The sequence below is a fragment of the Myotis nattereri genome (assembly GCF_964212035.1).
Source record: "Myotis nattereri genome assembly, chromosome: 16".
NCBI classification, from domain to species: domain Eukaryota; kingdom Metazoa; phylum Chordata; class Mammalia; order Chiroptera; family Vespertilionidae; genus Myotis; species Myotis nattereri.
Genome location: NC_138091.1, coordinates 22,242,310 through 22,267,115, shown reverse-complemented (window position 1 = coordinate 22,267,115; position 24,806 = coordinate 22,242,310). Strand labels below are relative to the sequence as shown.

The 24,806-nt window shown below is 45.7% G+C and overlaps 1 protein-coding gene and 1 pseudogene across 2 annotated transcripts in view; one reads left to right on the top strand and one right to left on the bottom strand.

Moving 5' to 3' along the window:
• The window catches only part of CRK (CRK proto-oncogene, adaptor protein), a gene marked incomplete at its 5' end in the record, with an annotated part of 30,308 nt that extends 13,152 nt beyond the window's left edge, over nucleotides 1-17,156 (bottom strand). Inside the window, 2 exons of the mRNA XM_081109375.1 lie at nucleotides 1,643-2,178; nucleotides 16,916-17,156. Coding sequence (XP_080965501.1) covers nucleotides 1,643-2,178; nucleotides 16,916-17,156 — 777 coding nt within the window. The remainder of the gene's footprint in view (nucleotides 1-1,642; nucleotides 2,179-16,915) is intronic.
• A 2,070-nt stretch (nucleotides 17,157-19,226) lies between these two features.
• Nucleotides 19,227-19,701, top strand: LOC308532655 (dolichol phosphate-mannose biosynthesis regulatory protein-like; annotated as a pseudogene). Its single transcript has 2 exons — nucleotides 19,227-19,353; nucleotides 19,577-19,701. The product of its transcript is annotated as a dolichol phosphate-mannose biosynthesis regulatory protein-like (transcript).
• Nucleotides 19,702-24,806: the final 5,105 nt, after the last annotated feature.

The following is a 24,806-nucleotide window of genomic DNA, read 5'->3' as shown; positions in this document are numbered from 1 at the left end:
ATATATATTTTGCTGAAACCGGTTTGGCTCAGTGGATAGAGCGTCGGCCTGCGGACTGAAAGGTCCCAGGTTCGATTCCGGTCAAGGGCATGTACCTGGGTTGTGTGCATATCCCCAGTGGGAGATGTGCAGGAGGCAGCTGATCAGTGTTTCTCTCTCATCAATGTTTCTAATTCTCTATCTCTCTCCCTTCCTCTCTGTAAAAAATCAATAAAATATATTTTAAAAAAAAGAGCCACACCTGTCATATGCACAGCACCATGTTGGATGTTGCCATCATCTGAACTGAAATAAAAACATAAGGCTAGAAACTTGTTTTCTTCATCCTCCAGACTCTAAGTGGGAAAAAGTGGTGTGGCCTAGACAACATATATTTCACTTTTCTTCAAAGCAGGGACACAATACTTTTAAGTCATAACATGATATCAAAGAATACACACTTCAAAAACACACATATTCCAGTCCAACCTGTAAGACTCAACCAGCCCACCTCTGCAAACACTATACAGAATGTAAAAGAAAAACTTCCAATCCAGTAATATCAGACTGATACAAATAAATTCTGGCTTATTCTGTGGGCTAACACTCCCCCATTTAGACAGAGGGCAGCTCTTACTCCTCAGTGTATGAACATGACCAAAGAAAACAAAATTTAGGAAAGATGAAAGTTTATAAGAATACACATTTGCCCCTTCTCAGCTAATCTGTGCTCACGTAACTACAGCCTGTGCTTAGGAAAGTTACTTCCTTATGTTCAGGTTATAATATCAGAAGACTCTGAAAGATGGGATAGCATGCCACTCCTGTACAAGCTTTTATAATGAACCACTAGCTCTGCATAACTCAGAAAGGGGGAGAGGTAAAGGGGAGGTAGGGAGAAAAGGAAAGGGAGGGAGGAAAGAAACAAAGCTGTGAATGCTAAAGAGAGGAATAAAGGAATAAACACAATGGTTGGCCAGAGAAGAGGGGCTACCAAGGATAACTATTTACCAGTAAAAGGTAATAATTTATTCCTCAGGAGGAACTAGCTTTTTGCCTGCAAAATGCATTATACAACAAAGACCAGGTAAACTTGCTGCTCCTTGGAATTAATATTTTTTAGTATATCTTTTTTTTTTTGAGTATATCTTTTCACACCTGTACTATGCTTTACTTTTCCTCCTGAATTCTTACTTGAACACAATCAATCAACAGTAAGAATCCCCATGCCCCAAAAGTAAAAACATGAAGTTTCTGTGGAAAAATTCCATGTAAGTGCTCTGACAGGAACCACTTATTACTCAAATCTTTGTGAGCCCACCTTATTTCAGAACAATGATAAAAAGAAAGGAACAGGTTAGAAGTAGATGAGGAAAAAATATTTTAGGTTAATTCCTGTGAATTCAGGTGGTGTTATTAATCAAAGTATGTTTAGTAGACCAATCAGAACATTCAGTTATACAGTTTTAAGCTAATTCATTCCAAAACAGGTTTTCTATGAAAGAGAAAACCCAATTAAATGTCCAAATCAGTACTTAATGGTTCAACATCTACAACATCACAATGCTGGAGCTTGTATTCAGCATTCCTACAAAGCTCTAAGAGGTCTAAAAGGGAGATCCTGTAGCAGATCTCTTCTTTCTATATTTTGCACATTATGTACCTCCAAAGCCAAGGCTGTCTTGTCGTAGGCATTAGGGACTCGCTTCTGGATTACCCTGGCATAAATGGGCCCATTCTGGAGGTTAGGGAGCGGAGTGTTGACGCTGGGTTGGGCATAGGGCCCAGGCTCCGGCCCACCCAGTGGCTGTGGGTGGGAACCCTCCTGGTTACCTCCAATCATAGCCGATACTGAGGCGGGGACAGGTCTATACTTCTCCACGTAAGGGACTGGAATCATCCCCCTCTTGCCTTCCATGTCCTCTGCATTCCACCACTGCTCTTCAGGCTTATCCCGGATTTTCAGGATGTCTCCTTTCTTAAAGGGAAGATCTTCTTCATCATTCCCATTAAAGTCAAAGAGGGCTCGCACATACTCTATCTCTTCCTGCCTGAGATTCACTCCACTACCCTGCCTGGATCTGGAAACTGGTTCTATCAACGTTGTAGTGTCCAAATAGTGTATTTTGTAGAATTCCAGTAAAGCAGGCAATGAATCAAACTCTTGATCTCCTATTCGGAGCCTGGAGGGGCTCACCCCTGGAAAAAAATAGAGCAGGGTATTATTTAAAGATGTATTACACTGGTGATAAAAACACAGATTTTAAACATTTCCCACACACATTTAGTCAATATTTTATCAGAAAAAAAAATACTGTCTAAAAAAAATAACCCCTTCTCTTCATAGCAAACAAATCGTATTTTGTAGCTGAAACATTCCCTGGGAAGAAAGATTCCCACCACCACCTGCAGCAGAGAAGGAACAGGTCATGACAGACCAAGCCACTCAGGACAGGCTCTCATACTGGATCCAAGACAGCAACATGGAGACCTGCTGCTCATTCTCCCCAAAATGTTGTTATTATCCCATTTACATAGTAGCGTAATGTTCAAGGTTTAGTTGCAATATTTTCTTCAACCTCAGGGAATGTAGCAATCTCTCCTTTTCCATAGGTCCCAGCAGCTATTCCAGGAAGAGGTGGAGAGAACTTGGTATTTATCTACACTCAACTCATACATTTGTTCTCCTCACATCTAGAATGTACAATTTGAAAGAGAAAGTTTTAAGACTGATTGCTGAGCTGGCCAGGTATGTCAGTTGGTTAGTCTGTCTACAGGACTGATTCCAGGTCAGGACAACAGAGAAGAATCAACCAATGAGCCCTAGCCACTTTGGCTCAGGGGATAGAGCATAGGCCCTCGAACTGAAGGGTCCTGGGTTCCATTCAAGTCAAGGACAACCTTGGTTGCAGGCTTGATCCGAGGCCCTGGTCCAGGCATGAGGGAAGCAACCAGTCGATGTGTTTCTCACATGGATGTTTCTTCCTGTTTCTCCCCCTCCCTTCCACTCTCTCTAAAAATTAATGGGAAAAACATCCTCAGGTGAGGATTAATGAAAGTAAACAAATGAGTAAATAAAAATCCCTTTAAAAAAAAATCAACCAATGAATGCATGGATGGGTGGAACAACGAACAGATGTTTCTCTCGTCTTTCCGCTCTATAGTCAATTTTAAAACTGATTGCTGGCCCTGGCCGGTTTGGCTCAGTGGATGGAGCGTCGGCCTGTGAACTGAAGGGTCCCGGGTTCGATTCTGGTCAGGGGCATATGCCCGGGTTGTGGGCTCGATCCCCAGTTGGGGTACTTGTGGGGGGCAGCCGATCCATGATTCTCTCTCTCTCTCCCTCTCCCTTCCTCTCTGAAATTAATAAAAATATATTTTTTAAAAAAACTGCTGATATCAACGTCAACTATGACAGCCAAAAAAAAAAGCTTCATTTGGCAAAAAGACAAAAGGAGTCTAAACAAAAACGAAGAAACTGCTTAAAAATCAATACCTAAGGCCTTCGCTTAAATATAACATGGAAACTGGACTATTCCCTTAGGACAGTGGTTGGCAAACTGGGGCTTGCAAGCCACATGTGGCTCTTTGGCCCCTTGAGTGTGGCTCTTCCACAAAATACCGACTTTTGCGCATTGGCCACAAAGTTTCGATCGCACTGTACGTGCGCACCTGCACATGGTATTTTGTGGAAGAGCCACACTCAAGGGGCCAAAAGAGCCGAATGTGGCTCGCAAGCCACGGTTTGCCGACCACTGCCTTAGAAGAAACAGGTCGTAAAAAAGGTAAACAAGGATGCATTGGGGGAAAAATAAAGAGGCGTTAAAATCCTCAACCTCTGATGACACACTGAGGAACCAAGACAAAGGGCATATTAGAAATGCTTAACATTTGTAATATGCAAAGGTGTGTGGCCTTAGACACAGGGCCTACTTCAGAATGTATTCCTTCTCTATTGAGTTCTAGAATTAAATAATAATAAATGAACATATATCAGTTCAAATAAGAAACAGTTTTGTGTGTGTTTTAATACTCACCTCAGGATATGTTTTCATTGAGCTTAGACAGGGGGAGGGAGAAACATCGATGGGTTGCCTTCCGCATGCACCCTGACTGGGAATCCAACCCACAATCTAGGTATGTGCCCTGACCAGGAATCCAACCCACAACCCTTCGGTGCATAGGATCATGTTCCGATCACTGAGCAACACCAGCCAGGGTGAAACAGTTTTCTTTTTCTTATTTTAGATTTTTTTTCTTTTCTTTTTTTTTTAAATATATATATATTTTTAAATATATTTTATTGATTTTTTTATAGAGAGGAAGGGAGAGGAGGGATAGAGAGTCAGAAACATCGATGAGAGAGAAACATTGATCAGCTGCCTCCTGCACACCCACCACCGGGAATGTGCCCGCAACCAAGGTACATGCCCTTGACCAGAATCGAACCTGGGACCCTCTAGTCCGCAGGACGACGCTCTATCTACTGAGCCAAACCGGTTCGGCTTTTCTTTTTTTATTTCAGAGAGGAAGGAGAGAGAGAAACATCAATGATGTGACAGAATCATTGATAGGCTGCCTCCTGCACACCCCACATTGGGGATTGAGCCCACAACCTTAGCATGTACAGTGATCAGGAATCAAACCGTGACCTCCTGGTTCATAGGTCCACGCTCAACCACTTAGCCACGCTGGCTGGGCTTCTTTTTTTTCTTAAGATTTTTAGACAGAATGGAAGGGATGGAGAGAGGGAAACATCCACCAGAGAGACATATCTATTGGTTGCCTTCCACTCTTGCCCGGGCCTAGGAACCTGCAACAGAGGTACGTGCCCATGACAGGGAATGGAACTCATGACCCTTTGGTCCGAGGGCTGACACTCTAACCACTGAAGAAACCAGCTAGAGCAGAGAAACAGTTTTCTAATGAGGAATACAAAGTTTTAACTTACATTCTGCTGAGCACCAAAATATCAAATCATATATTAGATTTAAACATTTTAAAAAATGTATTGATTCCAGAAAGAGAAAGGGAAACATTGATTTGTTGTTCCACTTATTTTTAAGTTTTCCTAGTGCAGTTTGGTAAATTCTTTTTTTATTGTGGTGAGATACACATAACAGTCACCATTTTAACCATTTAAAAAAATGTTTATTGATTTTTTTTAGAGAGGGAGAGGGAGAAACATCAATGTGAGAAACATCGATCTGTTGCCTTCCATATGCATCCTGACCTGGGATCAAATCCGCAACCTAGGCATGTGCCCTAACCAGGAATTGAAACAGCGATCTTTTGGTGCATGGATGAGCCACACTGACCAGGGCCCCATTTTTCTTCTTCTTCTTCTTCTTCTTCTTTTTTAATATATTTTTATTGATTTCAGAGAGGAAGGGAGAGGGAGAAAGAGAAACATCAATGATGAGAATCCTTGACTGGCTGCCTCCTGAACACCCCCCACTGGGGATGTGCCCGCAACCAAGGTACATGCCCTCGACCGGAATTGAACCCAGGACCCTTCAGTCCACAGACCGACGCTCTATCCACTGAGCCAAACCAGCCAGGGCTCTTCTTTCTTTTTTTAAGAGACAGACAGACTGACACAGATTTGTTGTTCCACTTATTTATGCATCCATTGGTTGCTTATTGTATGTACCCTGACTGGAGACCGAACCTGGAACCTTGACTTATCAGGAGGACACTCTAACCAACTGAGCTTACCCAGCCAGGGCCCTTTACTGGATTTTTTACCTTTTGGTTTCCTGATAATAGCTCTACAGACAATTGTTTTTTGATTTTTATAATTTCCCATCTTCTTCAAAAACATGATTTTTAAAAATTGATCTTAGAGAGAGAGGGAGGGAAGGGGGGAGGGAGCTAAAGGAAGAGGGAGGAAGGAAGAAAGATTGGTGGCCTCCCACATGCACCCCAACTAGGGATCAAACCCACAACCTGGGCACGTGCCCTGATCAGGAATAGAACCGCCACCCTTGGTATACAGGACAAAGTTCCAACCAACTGAGCCACATCAGAGCCAGGGCAAGAACATGACTTTTACTGGATATAAAGTATTCTCAACATTTCCCTAGTGCAAATGATGCTGTTATTAGCATTTTTGTTCTTATTAATGAATATTTTATTACTTCCTTAGGATACAACAACTTAAAACGCAAATTACTTCCTTAGGATAAACAACTTAAAATGCAACTGTGGGATCAAATGGTAAGAACATTATGGTTTGCCCAGCTGGCTTGGCTCAGTGGTTCAGCGTCTTGGCTCAGTGGCTGAGCAATGACCTGTGAACCAGGAGGCTGCGGTTCAATTCTCAGCCGGGGCACATGCCCAGGTTGCAGGCTCAATCCCCAGTGAGGGGTGTGCAGGGTGTGCAGGAGGTAGCAGATCAATGATTCTCTATCATCCTTGATTTTTCTATCTCCCTCTCCCTTCCTCTCTGAGATCAATAAAAATATCTAATTTTTAAAAATTAAGGTTTATGCTGTCAAATTGGCCTCCAAAAAAATTTGCACGATTTTACACTCCCACAGGTGGTTTGAGTTCCCATTTTCCCATGTCCTTATCAAAACAGCATTTTAAAAATCACTGCCAATTTAATAAGATAAAGATTATGTCTTTTTAAATATCGTTGTTTGCTTTTCGTGTTTTTTGACTAGTTGTACTTCTTTCGTGAAAGTTACTTAAATCCTTTTTAAGGAAAATTAGACAATCTACCCTCTCCACTTATATTAACAATGACCCACCCATCCAAAAGCCATAGCGATTAATGCTGTGAAACAGAAACACTGTGGTAGTCCAGATGTCTAAATTAATTCACCACTTTAAAAATGAGACCCAACTGTTTTGTTCAACGTCAGAAAATATTTCTTCCAGAATGACCAGAAAAACTATACTTAACTTTCTCTACTGGGGAGAGGTGAAAAGATGACCTTTGGAAGTTAGCCCAAAGTCCTCAATACAGAATAAATACTGATGAGTGCTTTCTCTTTTCATCCAAATGAATAAGACCAATACATAATTTGAAGGAGAGTTGTATATTTCTTACATTACCAAAGTCCACCTGTGGAATTCATGGCTGTAGGCTAAAGCAAGTTAATAGCCCACACTCAGTAATGCTGACTGTCTAAGATGATGAAACACATGCCCAGACCCAGGACTGTCCATCTATGACAAATACAGGCACTAGCAGAATGTAATCACAATAGTTCCAAGTGCAGGACTGGAGACATGATTTTGGTTATGAACATACCAGAGCATGGTGGTGGTGCTGCATTCTGGAGTTTCTCATCACTGAAGTAGGTCACCAATGAGAAATTACTGCCATTCAAATTGGGCAGGCAAGGAGATGCAAGGCTACCTTGCCTGTCACCACTAAGCTAATTCAGTGATTCTTCAGGCCAGATGAACTACATAAGGACAAGGTCAGTTATGAGCTCCAAGGAGACCTACTTAGCACGCTGCATAAAGAAAGCCTCCAAGGCAGAGTGGTAGGGAGAACCCTCACAATAGCTAAGGGCCCATGGTCTAGACCAGGGGTGGGCAAACTTTTTGACTCGAGGGCCACAATGGGTTCTTAAACTGGACCGGAGGGCCGGAACAAAAGCATGGATGCAGTGTTTGTGTGAACTAATATAAATTCAAAGTAAACATCATTACATAAAAGGGTACGGTCTTTTTTTTTTTTAGTTTTATTCATTTCAAAAGGGCCGGATCCGGCCCGCGGGCCATAGTTTGCCCATGGCTGGTCTAGAAAATGGTCCTAATAACACCTGGGGAGAAAAACTCCCTTGCTAGAGTAGAGCAACAGCCAAATGGTTTTCACTAGTTGTCTTTTTGGGACAGTAGTTGGCAGATAGTGTTAGATATTCTTTTTATTAATCCTTACCTGAAGATACGCTTTTATTGATTTTTAGGGGAAGAGGGAGAGAAAAACGCGATCCACTGTGTCCCCACCCCCTGCACACCCAGACTGGGGGTCACCCTGAAACCCAGGCACGTGCCTTGACCAAGAATCAAACCTGCAGCCATTTGGTGTATGGGAAAACAATACAACCAACTGAGCCACTCGTCCAAGACAGTAAGTGTTAGATATTATTCTCAATGAACGTAACTTTAAAGTGAGGGAAAGAGCCCTCGCCGGTTTGGCTCAGTAGATAGAGCATCAGCCTGTGGACTGAAAGGTCCCGGGTTGATTCCAGCCAAGGGCACATGCTCAGGTTGCAGGCTTGATTCCCAGTAGGGGCCGTGCAGGAGGCAGCTGGTCAATGATTCTCTCTCATCATTGATGTTTCTCTCTCTCCCTTCCTCTCTGAAATCAATAAAAAAAAATCTATTTTTTTTAAAAAGTGAGGGAAAGAAGTTAAATGAAAGTCTGTTCCCAGCTTTAAGAAGCTCACAGAATCGAACCTGCAACCATTTGGTGTATGGGACAACAATCCAACCAACTGAGCTACTCAGCCAAGGCAGTAAGTGTTAGACATTATTCTTTTTTTTTTTTATTATTGCTTAAAGTATTACATATGTCTTTTTTTTTTTCTCCCCCTGACCTTCCCTACCCTCCAGTGTTAGACATTATTCTTAATGAACATAACTTTAAAGTGAGGGAAAGAGGTTAAATGAAAATCTGTTCCCAGCTTTAAGAAGCTCACAGCGTAGCTGGGGATACATAAAAGCGTGTGGTTGGTGAGCAAGAAGCAAAGCAGCATGTCTTAAGAAGACATGCTTTTTCACCCCCGTGGCTTTTACTTTCAACTGGAGATGTGTTCTTACAAAAATAAAATAAAATTTTGCCCCTAGCTGGTGTTCTCAGTGGTTAGAGCATCAACCCATGGACCGAAGGGTCCCAGGTTCAATTCTGGTGAAGGGCACATACCTTAGTTGCGGGCTTCATCCCCAACCCAGCTGGAGCATGTGTGAGAGGCAACCAATCGATGTCACATTGATGTTTCGTTGTTTCTATCCCTCCCTTCCACTGTCTGAAAAATCAATGGAAAAATATCCTCAGGTGAGGATTAGCAAACCATGTTCTCAGATACAACAAAATCACAATGAAAAAATAGCTCTGGCCACTCCTACCATTTGCAAGGTATCCTTTTAACTCTAAGAAGGAAAGCAACCACTCCGTCATCCATTGTTATGGCTCTAACTAGAGGCCTGGTGCATGAATTTGTGCATGGGCAGGGCTGGCCAGGGGGAGGGGCCGTGAGAGGTTGGCCAGCCACCCTTCCCCCACCCCCATCAAACTCTGGGTTGAACTCCCAGTCACAATCCCAGTCAAGGGGACAATTTGCATATTAGGCTTTTATTATATAGGCTATTGCGCTAGCCCAAGTGAAATTTGTGTGTGTGTGTATATGTGTGTGTGTATTGTTGGGGTTTGTTTTTTTATTGGGGGGGGGGGCAGGGTTTAGAAGAATAAGATCACTAAGCCAAGTCCCTTATAAAGATCAGTGTGAGAATTATGAAAAGAAAAACTGGAAGCTCATCTTCCATAAAGATAGGGAGTTGGTTCAATTAATTTCTTGTTCAAATGTTTCCTGGTGTAAACTGGGTCCAATATGTGTGGTGTTGTTTTTTAGCTTGACAATCCCAATGGTCACAGAAATGCAAGTTAAGTACCAAGGGAAATCTTCCACATTACCTATAAATTATTTATCTGTTCTAATTCCACACAGAAATACCTGTTTTTGTGTATTGCTAGAGCAGTTAGATATATGTGAAATCAAGCTTTGTTGGTCCAAACTCCAGAAGGGAAGGGAGGGGAACAGAATATACATAAGTCATAGATAAGCTCTAACCTCACCACAACCGTGTGTCTAGCTTCTTTTCCTTTTTTTAGAGGGGGTGGGGGGTAAGTAAAAGCTTATTGATCAAGAAGATAGATGAACTAATTCTCAGATCCATCTTAAGAGAGTCTGGAAATCAAGCATCATTTTATTCTCAAGGGAATGGAGGATGGGGGAGGCAAGGGGTAGGTACTGCCTTAGACATAGGTAGGCAGGGAAGAGCTCAAACTCTCTAAATTCCTTTGTTCCTTGTTCTGGGTCAACCCCATCTGAATCCTGACAAAGGGACTGCTCCAGCCACAAGCAGAATTCCTTCATGTAATTAGCATGTCTACAGCTGGAGCACTTAGCAAGGCCACCAGAGAGAGGGAGCACCTCACCGTTACTTCCCCCTCTATGTTGACCCCTCAATTCTGAGGGGTATAGGGTAATAGGGTAACTGGGTTCAGGTTCAAGAGGGCAGATTCACTTGTAGTTTGGAATCTGGTTTGTCTGTCCATTGTGACCCCCTTCTCTGGCTCTTAAAATCTCACACATATCTACCTCTTCCACAATTGATCGCTGAGCCTTAGAGGGGCATTTTGGCTGTTCAATTTTAGAAGCAGTAAGCCAGGATACCTATACCCTAAGTAATGATAAGGCAGTCTGAATCTGTAAGGCTGCCCGTCAGGAAGACTAGATGAAATGACAGGCTCAGAGCTTCATTTTTGCTAGAATAAAGACAGGCAGTGACAGTCTAACAGATTTCCCAGGTCCTCAGTCCAAACGTCCCTGATGTCATCAGATGCTCAAGCAAGCTCTATGTATGGCTTACACAGCATCAGTCATCAAAACAGCCCATGCATGAGCTGTTGTGCTCAAAGTTCACATTATGTGGTCTAATTGGAAAGACTGCTGGGAACCATGTAAGCAAGGTGCTATTCTGTTTTACCAGCCTCCAAAGTCAATCTTCATTTGTTCAATTTCTGGTGACATCCAGAGTCTCTGCGTGTCTCTCTCAGACATGACATAGCTGTCAAAGCCTCATCAAGTATTTCCAATTGTGTCCCTTCTTACAAATGGAGCCTTGGCTCACAGAGAAACAACAAATAGGTGGAGTCCAACATCCTGGCCCTACAGAGGCTCCCAAAATGCAGATGGCTTTGTATCAAGTGAAAGAAAGCCCTTGAGTGAACCTGAACCCACTTGCCCTATATTCCTCAAGACTGGGGGATCGCCCTAACTGGTTTGGCTGTGTGGATAGAGCGTCAGCCTGTGGACCGAAAGGTCCCAGGTTCTATTCCGGTGAAGGGCATGTACCTTGGTTATGGGCACATCCCCAGTAGGGGGTGTGCAGGAGGCAGCTGATCGGTGTTTCTCTCTTATCGATGTTTCTAACTCTCTATCCCTCTCCCTTCCTCTCTGTAAAAATTCAATAAAATATATTTTAAAAAATAAATAAATAAAGAGGCTGTCCCTCCTTGCCCCAGAGATTTCAAGTATGTCAGCAACAAATATGTAAAAAAAAAAAAAAAAAAAAAAAAAAAAGACTGGGGGATCAACAGTGAAATGCTCCCTTCTCTGGTGGCCTTCAAGCTAACCACTCCTGCTATATCCAGCTCCTTTTCCCTAGTTATCTTCTTCCAACCACAAACAGCCAAAGGCAGGAAACAGAAAGGTGGGAAAGGAAAAGAGATATAGTCAGTCTAGAGAACAGGGCTCTCATTGCTGAGACTTGGAAAACCTCACTGACTTGTTCTACATCAAACTTATGCTGGATTCTGAACATACAGTTTAAACTAGTGGTCAGCAAACCATGGCTCACGAGCCACATGCGGCTCTTTGGCCCCTTGAGTGTGGCTCTTCCACAAAATACCACATGCGGGCGCGAACATACAGTACAATTGAAACTTCGTGGCCCATGCACAGAAGTAGGTTTTCGGAAGGAGATAGATGAAACAAGTGTACAAGACAAGTGTGGTTGGGAGAGTTGGAAGGGGTGGACCTCAGCGAACGTACCTCAATCAGATTGAGGACGTTTTTAGCAAAGGTCAGCTTAGGAGTACCCTAATTAAGTTAGTAACAATGTACCTACCTATATAGTTTAAGTTTAAAAAATTTGGCTCTCAAAAGAAATTTCAATTGTTGTACTGTTGATATTTGGCTCTGCTGACTAATGCGTTTGCCGACCCCTGGTTTAAACTAACACATTCAGAAATCAAAATCAACATATTATTGTTCTGGTTTCTATACATGCTCAACTTACTACTTTAAAGCATTTTTAGCCCTCGGGTTACATCAGTTTTTATAGTACCACTCCCTGAAAGTTTTATGAAGAACACCCAAGAGCTGGCATGGGTACTACCACAGCCTTTTTGATCTCACAGCACCTCCTTTTTCCTTTCCTCTTTCCTAATTCCCTCTCCCTCTCTCACTTCTCCTTAGCTTATGATATTTACAGAGGTTGCTTAAACACCTCAACCCTCTGTCCAATAAAAAGCACTAAAAAGACCACTGACTTCCATTTGGGAAGGTATCTTAAAGAGGTGTCAAGATATAGGGCAGCGATGGCGAACCCTTTGAGCTCGGCCTGTCAGCATTTTGAAAAACCCTAACTTAACTCTGGTGCCGTGTCACATATAGAAATTTTTTGATATTTGCAACCATAGTAAAACAAAGATATATATTTTTGATATTTATTTTATATATTTAAATGCCATTTAACAAAGAAAAATCAACCAAAAAAATGAGTTTGCGTGTCACCTCTGACATGCGTGTCATAAGTTCGCCATCACTGATATAGGGTCTCCTAAGCAAATAGAATTTCTATAAACGGTGGATATCAGCATGGTGCTTTGCAGATTCAGACTGATTGGGTTTGATGAATTCTGTCTGTCATTTACTAGCTGTATGAGCTGTTTTTTTACATTTCATGGGGCCAAATACCTACCTAATAAAGTTCCTAAAAGTAGCCAATATATTATAGGTGCTCAACAAAAGGAAATCCACACCCTGGCCAGGAAACCCAATACACCAAGGCTGCAGATTTGATCTCTGGTCAGGGCACATACAAGAAGCAACCAATGAATGCATAAATAAGTTGAACAACAAATCAATGTTTCTCTCTCCCTTCCCCTCTCTAAAATTAAATTTTTAAAAAAGTTTTATTTTTTAAGAAGCCCTGGCCAGTGTGGCTTTTGGTTGAGTATTATCCCATGCACCTCAAGGTCGCCAGTTCAATTCCTGGTCAGGGAAAATGCCCAGTTGCAGGTTCAATCCCCTGTTAAGGAGGCAACTGATCAATGTTTCCCTCTCACATTAATGTTTCTCTCTCTCCTTCTCTCTTCCCCTCTCTCTAATATATATATGGAAATTCAGCTTAATATATCCAGTCTGCTGTTTCTAAATTTCTTTAGAAATTTTCACTTTATCCCCAAATCCAGTCTGCTGTTTCCAAGATTCCACAGAATCTCAAGCTACTTCTCAAAAAATTCTGTGGTCAAATAAGTTTGAATAAAACCCAGTATCCAATACCTGCCTCTCTTGGAGGGTCATAATTTCACAAGGGCATAGTAAAGGCTTAGAGAAGTCCTGCAACAAACAACCCTACTTCCTTTTACCATGGAATCTTTCTTGGGGGGTGTAAAACCTGTAGGTAACTCACTGAAGAAGAACTCCAGAACCACTGAATGGAGGGATACTCTGATATTGAGGAGTGAAACACAAGGACCAGGTTTGAGAACTGCAAAGATGAGAGAAACAAATGAGACAGAGATGCTGAAGGTATAAAGAGGTGGCAGTGGGCAATCAGCAGTCCCACAGGATCTCCAGAAAAGTGGCTTCAGCAGCACAATTACCACCCTAGCTTCTGCCCCACAATGCCCAAAATTAGGCAAGTTTTTATGCTCCCTTTACCCACTACAGCAAGAGGTGGACAACTTTCAGTTGAGCAGGTAATAGCAGGTGCCATTCTATTTCCACGTACTGGATCCAAGGTACTTCACAGCTCTGATGCACCACATGCCCCTCCACTCCAGCACATACACCCTAAGACATGCTGTTTCAGGATTGCTCACCAAACCACCATACATTCCGAGACCCTCTCAAAGCTAAGGTTTCCATTTGTTTCAACTCCCCTCTCCCAACTTCATAGTTACTTTCATAAGATTAACATATCTGATGTTTAATTTGTACTTACTATATGCCAACCTCATTTCTAAGCATTTAATACACTAAAACTCATTTAACCCTCCCAACGACCCTATGATGTCCTCTTTCACACATGAAGAACCGAGGCAGAGAAAGTTAAGGAACATGCCCAAAGTTACATGAAGTAGTGTCAGGTAAGATTCAAACCCAGGCTCCAGAGCTCAAGCTTGTAACAACTTTCCCAACTTATACTTAATCAGTTTTGTCCATTATCTACTTGTCAAGGTTAGTAGTATCACATTGTTCCAAGAAAACAATAAAACGAGTGAATCAATGATTGCAAAGTCTTCCCAAGAAGTATACTTGACGGAGCATGACCCATAGATTTAACCAAGCCCTGCCCTATGGCACTGGAGCACAGCCAGGGCACTCCCAGGCTACAAACACAACCAGAGTCTGCAGGAGTTGAGCATCCAAGTTAAAAATAGGTTCACTGGAAAAGGTTGAGAATTCATGGTCTATTTTATCCCTAAGCCTCTAAAAACTATATCTACGCCATTCCATATAAATTCTACCTATATCTTATGTCTACAAGATACACTATACTATCCTAAGCTAAAACCTCATTTTCCATATTCAATTTGCCAAATAAGGAATTTAAAAGCCTCTTCATCATTGACTTTAGATAGCAGATGTGTACTGTCTGAACACTAAAGCCAATTTCTTTCTCTTTTTGCCAATTTCTTCTTGTCATCCTTTCCTTTTAGTCTTTACACAGAATCTGGGACCCCAGGACAGAAACAAAAAGTGAGTCCTCTATGAGCACTGCTGGGATTTCAATAGGAAACTGGCTTTGACAGAAAAGAATACAGTTTAATAGTGTCAACTCTCAAATCAAAATTCCTAGGTTCAAATTCTGGCTCAGTATTTACAAGCTGTATGACCTTGGGCAAGTTACTGACTCTCTGATTCTCAGTTTCCTCATCCATAAAATGGAAATATTTTAATAAATGGAGATCATAGTCTATTTCTTACTAGATTGTTATAGGTAGTAAATGAGATGAGGTATATACTAAGTACTCAGCAAAATACCTGGCACAGAATAGACAGTCAATAAATGTTAGCTATTAATACTGTGTATGTCTTTCTAAAATTCAAGTTTCTTTTGAAACCTCTGTGGTTTCAAAATGAAAAGAGCTTGATGGGGTAGAGTGAAAACAAAGATTAAAAATTCTTTACAAAGGCAACTGAATCAATTATCCTACATGGAAAATATAGAGTATATAGCAAAAATTATTACCACAATGTCCATGACTTTTCCACACTCCATCGACAAACTTTGGCAATCTTCACTTTCTCTTTTGTGCCAAGGGATCTAAACTCATGTATGTTTTGAAAGCGTGGAACTCAATGTCAAGGTAAGCGCAGAGATAGAAAGTCATAACGCCAAGGTGTGGAGAAAGCCCAAACTAAGAAACCTGCCGGCTGCCATTTCCAACATTTGCAACCAGTAAAATACATACACAAACAAAATACTGAGAAGTGAGTTTCAGTGACAGTTTACCATCATGCCACTGCATTAACAAAAACCCCTAGACACCATGCAGATGGCAAAAAGTAGACTATTATCTGGTATAGAGCAAATAACATATCACACTGATATTCCCGTTTCATGTTACAATGCCATTAAGCCAACCAGTCGGAGAAAGACCTAGGCTAATTTATAGACTTAATGACCCCATACTCTTTTTGGAACTGCTGTGCATTAACAACCAAGAGACTGACTACCGTGTCTTCCCATTTCTGGCCAGCGTAAATGAATCTAAATTGGGACTATTCTTAAAAGGCTAAGTCTGCAAAGGCTGGTTCAGGAGCTTCCTGATTCGCTGGAGGCTGGTCAGAAGGAAAATGCTCCAACTGGGGAACAGTGAGAAGGCACTGGGACTCCTGGTGCTGTCACACAGATGACGATCACCTCAGAATTACTACGTCCCCCACAAATCTCAAGCACCAAGTACATAAACCTCCTTCCTATTCCCCAACAACTCCAATGGCATGGGGAAGACGGTCACAGCTCCACGAGTCTTGACCAGGAAGACCCAGTGCAAGTCATTTAAATGCTCAGGGCATCTGCCCAGCAGGGGTCTGTCCCCAACATCTCAGGCCACAGTCCTGGACCACAAGACCGACAATGTGTAAGCCCAGGAAAAATGAAGTTCCTTTCATTCACTTTCAGAGAAGAGATTGTTTTCGTTGGCTTATTTCTGGTTTGTTTCCTGAAAAGAAATGTTCCCTCCACTAAACACTTTGAAAACGAAGACCCCCCCCACCCCCACCCCCCAACTGTGGAGAAGAGTTTTCTGGGCACTAAGATCTCTTAGGCACGGTCCACTCGGCACCGAGCTGGCCACAAAGGGCTTCCCTTCCACCGCCAGGCGCTGAGCTCACCTCCGCGGAGGAAGAGGACGGTAAAAAGTATTTTGGAAAAATGCCCAAGAAAGGAAAAAGCTGGCCGGTTTCCTGAAGGGTGTCTCCATCCCTCCCGGCCTGTATGCGGTGACTTCCTACCCAAGGCCATCAGCGGAGCAGGGCCAAGCTCGGCTCTCCGACCTCGCAGGAAATGTCCGAAGCCGAAAAAAGCCACTTGTAGGACTACCGGATTCCCTCTCGACACTGCTGCCAGGGGATGCCCCCGCAGTGCCAACATCCCCCTCGGCGCTCGGTCCCCACGCTGCCCGGCCCGGCGCTGGCCCCACCCTGGAGCGGAGCAGTTCCCCTTCCCCGGGGCTGTCCTCCCGTCACACCCAGAAGCCTGGGTCAGCGGCTCCTCCTCCCCCACGCACGCCCGCGGGTCTGTGGGAACCAGCGCCGGCAGCACTCCGCCCCCTGCCACGGCCACGCCAGCCCTCTGCCCACGTGGGGGTCAGCTCGCGAGGAGCAGCCGGCGGCCAGGCTGGGGGGTTCCGCGGCCCTCACCCCCGCCCGGGCCTCCCGTCCTGTCCGTCCCTCACCGGGCGGAGGCTGGGCGGGCGACGGTGGCACCGGTGGGCGCGGGCCGCTGCTGTTGATGATGTAGTGGGAGACGCGCGAGTTCTCGGAGACGCTGAGCACATAGTCCCCGGGGCTGGTGCTCGAGTCCCGCACCAGGAACACCCCGTGCCGCTGGCCCTGCAACATCGACACCGCATCCTGCCGGCTCAACCGCCCCCAGTACCAGCTACTCCTCTCCTCCGAGTCGAAGTTGCCCGCCATGGCCGCCTCGGTGCCTACACGCAGGGCCGCCGCCGCCGCGCGTGCCCCTCCAGCCCGTCGCCCGCCGCCCAGCGGACCGGCTCGGACCTCAGCCTAACAGCAGCGCCCGAAATGGCGGCGGAGGCCGCGGGCCTCCCGACCGGAAATGACGCTCTCCCTGCCCCGGGGGATGCCGGGAAAGGGACCTCCGCCCGCCATTGGGAGAAGGGCAAAGGACGGGTCGCGCCTACACTGCGCATGCGGCCTCATGGGCGTCGCCGCCTGGCGGGAACCGGGACTGCAGACGGCGGGGAGGCGGGGCTTAGGGCCATGGGCGGGGCCTCAGCCAGCGGTCGGCAGAAGTTTCCGCCTGCGCCGTGGACCGCTCGGTTCTTCGCTCCCCCAGGCTTCAGGTTCCTGGGTGGCCCAGGACTGCAAGGCAGCAACTGCGAGACAAAATTGGAATAGGAAAGACGACATGGCCTCAAGGCCTGAGCTACCTGAGACGGTCTTTTTCCGACGGTTCCTCCAGCTCCTCCCTCCTCGGGCCACCTACAGCTCTTGTTTTCATTGATTCATTCAGCAAACAGTTATTGACACATTTGCCCTGCGGGTGCAAAGGTGAGCCCTTTGATCACCGAATTCCCAGACTAGTGGGAGGAACCAGGAAACCGTCCAAAGGAATGCCAACTACTAATGAACAGGGAACAGACAGGGGCTCTGGGAACATAGAGCAGGGCCCCCTAACCCGGTCTGTAAAGGGATGCAAGAGGGCTTCCCAGCGGAGGTGGCATGTGCCGAATGAATGTTGAATGGCAAGGGGGGAAGGGCATTCAAGACAAAGGGGTGCCAAGGAGTTCGCTGTATTGAGGCTCTCAAGTAAGTCATCTGCCCAGATCCTTCTAAGCCCTAATTGTAGCCATAGGTCACCTCTCCTCCCCCTACCTTCCTGATCACCTCTGTCTCTGTATTCCACATCTATGTCTGTGTTCAGTGGTGCTCGATGGTCCTGCTACCCCTAATTGCATTGCACACCTCTGTCGGTGTGCTGTTCCTGAAGTACAACTCCGAAACTGTGGCCCCCCTGTGTAAACCTTCTAACCGTCTCCAGGTGTTAAATCTCCCAGCTCAGTTCACAGCATGAAACTGGACCACAGTCTCATCTGAACTGCTTCTACACAAACCTTGTGTTTCTTCTTTCTGGAATGCCCTTCCACTCCTTTTGGGATCTCAAGCTCAAATGCCTCCCTTTCCTGACCACCACACCACACCCTCTGTGCGTGGACAGCACTATGGTTATATTCTCTCCCCATTACAATCCTTATCCAATCCAATGTACTGTAACCTTTCATTTACAGGCCTGTCTGTGTCCCGTACTAGAGCTCCTCAAAGGCCAAGCATCTTGTGTAGGAGGCTCCCCATAAATGTTTCATAATGACAGCTAACGTTTACTCAGGGAATACTGTCTTCCAGGAATAATGCTGCCTTTATGTGGACCATGTTATTTAATAATCCTCTCAACAACTTTATGGATTGGCATTTTACAACTATCCGCATTAGCAGATGAAGCTCAGAGAGCTTAAGTCACTTGTTCAAAGACACAAAGCTGCTGCGTGGGGAGGTGAAATTCAAATCCTGGAAGGAAAAGAGAGCTATGGTCACTGCTGTATTCTCAGACATCTGAGCTAGGAATGGTGGAGGTGACAGGGAGAAGGTGGCAGAAATAGGCTTTATTTATTATGTATTTATTTTAGAAAAGCAAGCTAGAATTTATTGACCACAGCAAAAACATACTTAGGACAGTAAAACAAGGACGGGCATAGAAGAAGCCACAGGAGAGCCCAGGCAGCGCTGCTTTGGCTCACTGGGAAGTCGGAGGAAAGGGGCCCTTGGAGACAGGGTCAGGGGTTAGCCTGGGACAAGCTGCCGCTGTCCATTGCTCCCCTGGTTGCAAGTCTTGTGAGGTCCCTTGGAGTTTAGGAGATTCGTGCCTGTGGGGGAAGAAAATGGAGAAGGGAATGGCATGGGCATGCTCCCTGATTTCTTTTAAATCAGTTAGGAGCTTGGTGCCCTGGTGGGGAGCACAGGGAAATGGCCACAGGGACAGACCAGGTGGTGGGACTCGGCCTCGTTGCTGTTAGCCTGAGCAGCTTCACCTACTGCACTGCCTGGGTGATTCCCTCACCACTCATCAGCAGCCAGCATGTCATCCACGAGAATTTCCTGACCTGAGCCTAGGCCAGGGGTGGGCAAACTTTTTGACTCGAGGGCCACATGGGTTCTTAAACTGGACCGGAGGGCCGGAACAAAAGCATGGATGGAGTGTTTGTGTGAACTAATATAAATTCAAAGTAAACATCATTACATAAAAGGGTACGGTCCTTTTTTTTTTTTTACTTTTATTCATTTCAAACGGGCCGGATCTGGCCTGTAGGCCATAGTTTGCCCATGGCTGGCCTATGCCATTGCCACCACTCGCTGCTGGCCTCCTGCTGCTCCTGATTTGAGGGGGTTCATCACCTATGTGATGCTGAAGGCCCAGAAGGTGACCAAAAAAGCCCAGTGAGGGCCCAGTGGGGATGAAGCTGCCTAACTCTTCTCTGCCTCCCCTCCGGGGCATATCATGGGTGGGGGGTACAGGACCTGTCCAGGCCCTGCAGCCCCTTCAAGCATGTGCCCTGCAGACACCCATGGGGGTGGAGCTGCTCAGGACTCACCCTGACTGACCAGACCTCCCAACCCCTCCCCTGCTCACTCTTCTAGAGCCAGGAGGAAGTATCTGGAAGTCTCCCTTTCTCCCCCTTCTGGCTCAGGGCTTCCCTATCTCACCTTCAGACCCCCATCACTTTTTCCTCTGAGTTCTACCCTCTTGCCTCAGTTTCCCTCCTGTCTCAGGCTGATGTTGGAATTGGCAGGTTCTGAGACATCACGTGGCCTCCCCCCAAATGTCCTTTTCCTCCCCGAAGGCAGCTTTCCCAGATCTGACAGCCTGGGATCCCATAGGACTTGCGGACCTGGAAAGCTTAGGGGGGTGACTGACAGGCCCCAGGGCACATTATGATGGTCACACAGGGTCCCCAGACCTACTTCTCATTTAGGCCCAGCCCTTCAGCCCTAGCACTGGCCTATTGAGGGAAGCTAAACAATAAATTGATGGTTGAAAAATAAATAAGCAATCCGTCAGCCCTGGGTTATGATCCTACATGAGTAACATTCCTCTTCCAGACCTAGTTCACACACCCCGAGCTGGGAAGGAGAAGGGAGCAAGGGCACCTTCCCTGCTGCGGATGACTCATCATGGTGACCCTGGCTTAGTCACAGCACGTTACCACAAGCCAGCGTTCTCCACTCCAGTGTGACTTCTGCCCTCTGGGAAAGAAGCCCCTACCCCCCATTCCCCAGGACCTTAGGGAGACTGCCTGTGGGGCTCTGAAGCCATGCCTTTAAGCACATCCTCAAGGCATATTGGCATAAGGGGGGAGGGAATACTTTAATAGAAGAAAAAGAAGGAAGGAGACACAGAGAAAAAGGAAAGAAGGAAGGAAGGGAAAGGAAGGGAAGGGAAGGGAAGGGAAGGGAAGGGAAGGGAAGAGCACCCATGGGGGTGGAGCTGTTCAGGACTCACCCTGACTGACCAGACCTCCCACACCTGGAAGGGAGAGAGAGCTGGAAAATAGCGAGGAGGCTGGCAAGCGGGGAAGGCTCAGGCCCAGGTGGCTACTGGAGTGTGTTCCTCCCTGGAGCACAAAGAATCTACTAAGTCAGAGGACAACCAAGTAGGAACAGAAGTGGCCTTGGGACAAGAAGATGGCAAGCCCACTGGCCTTTCTCTTTTCTTCCTCCTCCTCTCCCCTTCACACATCAGGATTTGCATCTATAATGGTGGCTTTTCCCCCACCGCACCCAAGTTCCCAGATAAACCTGAGACCTGCCCTACAGTGCATGTGTCATTCCGTGGCCGCCAGGTAGCTCAGGTTAGAGTGTTGTCCTGAAACTCCAAGGATGCAGGTTCGATCCCTGGTTGGGTCAGGGCACATACAAGAATCAACCAATGGCCGATACCGGTTTGGCTCAGTGGATAGAGCGTCGGCCTGCGGACTGAAAGGTCCCAGGTTCGGTTCCGGTCAAGGACATGTACCTGGGTTGCGGGCATATCCCTGGTAGGAGATGTGCAGGAGGCAGCTGATCGATGTTTCTCTCTCATCGATGTTTCTAACTCTCTATCTTTCTCCCTTCCTCTCTGTAAAAAATCAATAAAATATATTTAAAAAAAAAAGAATCAACCAATGAATGCTTAAATAAATGGAGCAACAAATGATCTCTGTCCCCCTCCCCTCCCCTTCTCCCTCTCCCTCTCTCTCCTCCCCCTCCCCTCCTCCTCCCCTTTTCCCTCCCCTTCCCCCTCTCCCTTTCCTTCTCCCTACCCACCCCCCAAAAAAGAAAAAATCAAAGTCCTTAGGAAGGGCTCCTGGTGTTGGGGGGTGGGGATGGGAAAGTTACCGAAAGGAGAAGCAAAGATGAACGAGGGTGAAAAAGGGAAGGCTGCACTGTTCAACAGAAAAAGACACCGAAGTTCTTTACTCCCCATCCTAATGAAAGGAGAATATTCCTCACCTGTATTTTATTTATTTATTTATTTTTAATATATTTTATTGATTTTTTACAGAGAGGAAGGGAGAGAGATAGAGAGTTAGAAACATCGATGAGAGAGAAACATCGATCAGCTGCCTCCTGCACATCTCCCACTGGGAATGTGCCCGCAACCCAGGTACATGCCCTTGACTGGGGAATTGAGGCCTTGACCTTTAGTGCACAGGCTGATGCTCTACTGCCGGAAGCCGGTCCGTCCTTGCTGCTTGACACAGTCGCTGCAGGATAGAAACATCTGCACAGCATATGTTTCAAGGGACCTGGCGTATATGGCATACTGTTCCTAATATGTTTGCTCCCCTTAGTGCTATGTGTTTTAACCAAGGTCACCTCTCCGAGAAAGGTTGTTTCCCCAGGTAGGAATTTTTCCCTGAAGTTAGGGAGGGGAGAAAACCCCTTAACTAAGTGCCAGGGGGGTAGTTAATCACTTTAACTACAAACAATCACACTTAAGCTACATAATCTTTACTCCCTGGAATGGAGATAAGAAACGCCCTAACCCAGCCGTGGGCAAACTACGGCCCATGGGCCGGATCCGGTCCCTTTGAAATGAATAAAACTATTGAAAAAAAAGACCGTACCCTTTTATGTAATGATGTTTACTTTGAATTTATATTAGTTCACACAAACACTCCATCCATGCTTTTGTTCCGGCCTTCCGGTCCAGTTTAAGAACCCATTGTGGCCCTTGTGTCAAAAAGTTTGCCCACCCCTGCCCTAACCTTTGGAATAGAGATTGACAGGATTAAAATCAACTGGTATAAATACAGATGTAACAAGACAATAAACACCAGAACTTGGCTGGAGATCCTGGCTAGGCTGCTGATCAACTGAACGCTGTCTCTGTGTCATTCCTTCTTCGCTGACTCTGTCCACACCTTTGGGGACCCCTGGACCTGCTGGGGTTGGACCCCAGCACTCTACCCCTGAGCCATACCGGTTGGGGCTCTTTTTTAAAAAATATATTTTATTGATTTTTTTTTACAGAGAGGAAAGGAGAGGGATAGAGAGTTAGAAACATGGATGAGAGAGAAACATCGATCAACTGCCTCCTGCACACCTCCTACTGGGTATGTGCCCACAACCAAGGTACATGCCCTTGACCGGAATCGAACCTGGGACCCTTGAGTCTGCAGGCCGACGCTCTATCCACTGAGCAAAACCGGTTAGGGCTCGTTTTTGTTTTGTTTTTCAATAAGAGAAAGTTCATTTAGGAAGTCACAGAGGTGGAAGAAGTGAGCAGTAGAAGAAATGGGCTCAGGAGGTGACAAGCCTGGTGGATGGGGGAGGGAGAAGGGGCAAGGCATGAGTGTACTCCTGGGAGGGAGAGCAGGCTGCTTTACTTATTTTTCTAACATTTACCTCTTTTTAAATTTCTTTTTTGCACTTATCTCCTTTTAATCCATTACATATTTTATATATTATTTTTATGTATTGTCCTCTCTGCCCTCTAGACTGTAAGCTCCATAAAAGCAAGGATTTGGGTCTTTTTTGTTCCTGCAATATCCCAGGTATCAAGGCTAACCTAGAGAGCCTGGCACAATAAGTAAATGTTGGTTGAATGAATGAATGTAGAGTGGGTGGATGCCCTTGTCCAGAGCCAAAATTAGCTTCCTACTGATACCGTTGTGATTTAACCACGTTATTAATTAACAGGAAAGAAGCAAAGGGAAGTCCAAATAACATAGGCATGCCCTTTCTGCAGCTTTGCCTGGAAGCTGCAGTGTAGCCCTCCCCAGGTCTACTCCCCACAAGCAGATTGCTGGGGGAAGGGACTGGACGTGGGGAGGATAGACGTATGCCCAGGAAAGTCTGGGTGACAGGGAGGGTGCTTATCTGTCGGTCACACCTGGGAACAGGTCATTAGCCAGAGTAGGTGTGGCCACTGCCAGGGTGGGAAGATTGGAGATAGTTAATCTCCTGGGCAAAGGAGGTCGCTCTCTTGGTACACGCTCTTGTGCTTTAGTGTTTTCCGGACTCTAGAGACTTGCTGCAGGGGCGCACTCCCTTGGCTCCCCTGCATTTGCCCGCATGGCCCACAGTGATGTGGACCCCATGCAAGGGACTGATCACTACAAGTAGCCTAATGCTCTCCCGGCCCCGACTCCACCCTGCGATGGAAACTGTGGACACTGGCTTTGTTTCTAACTCGACGGAGTCCCCAGCTGCACATCTTCCAGGACTGGATTAAGAGAAGTGGGACTTTAAAACCCAAGGATGTCATTCCGTGAAAATAAAGCTTTCTGCCACATCTCCAGAAATATTATTTCAGCGGCACCCAAAGAACCCCACTCCCACCAGCAAAGGAGAAAGGCAATCCACACATTTCTCCGATAACAAGACAATGGGCAGATATCTCCTGGAGGGCATTGCACTTCCTGCAGGAGGTGAGCAACCATCCTTGATTACCTCTCAAAAGGACAGGGTACCCAGTGGCATCTGGGCTGTCACTCTCCCAGGTGTACCCATTGACTGGAGAAAGGAATGTGGTTACAGTTGTAAACCTGGTCATTGCACCTAACACAATGTTTATCTTATCTGTCGGCTTCTTGGAGCCACTGTTACTACTGATAGACTAATTACTGTGGTGCTTTCATTTTCCTGTACATTAATTTGTAGGGCAGTGTCAAAATCTAGGTGTGTTCACAGGGTTGTGTCAAGCTCAAGATAGTCATACCATGCATGGTATCTCATTGATTGAGAACTTTTGCCCCAGGTGATGAATCTAAGCTCAGCAGGTAGCCTGGCCCCAACCGGGAACTTTCCTTGCCTTTAAGGCCTGCCATTCCTTCTGCCCGCAGTGCCCCTCCCACTTGGGAAGGCTCAGCCATTTTCGGATGAGCTCTGTGGTTGCAGCTTGCAGCACTCATTCCCTTTCTTCTGGAGGCAACACTGATTTTCTTTTGGGAAATCATCTGCCCCCATCTTGGTCCTTATGGTCAGGTGTGGCACATGCTACTTGTCTTAGGGGTGTAGACACATGGCCCAGGCCTGGCACGCACACATCAGAATAAGCTTTCT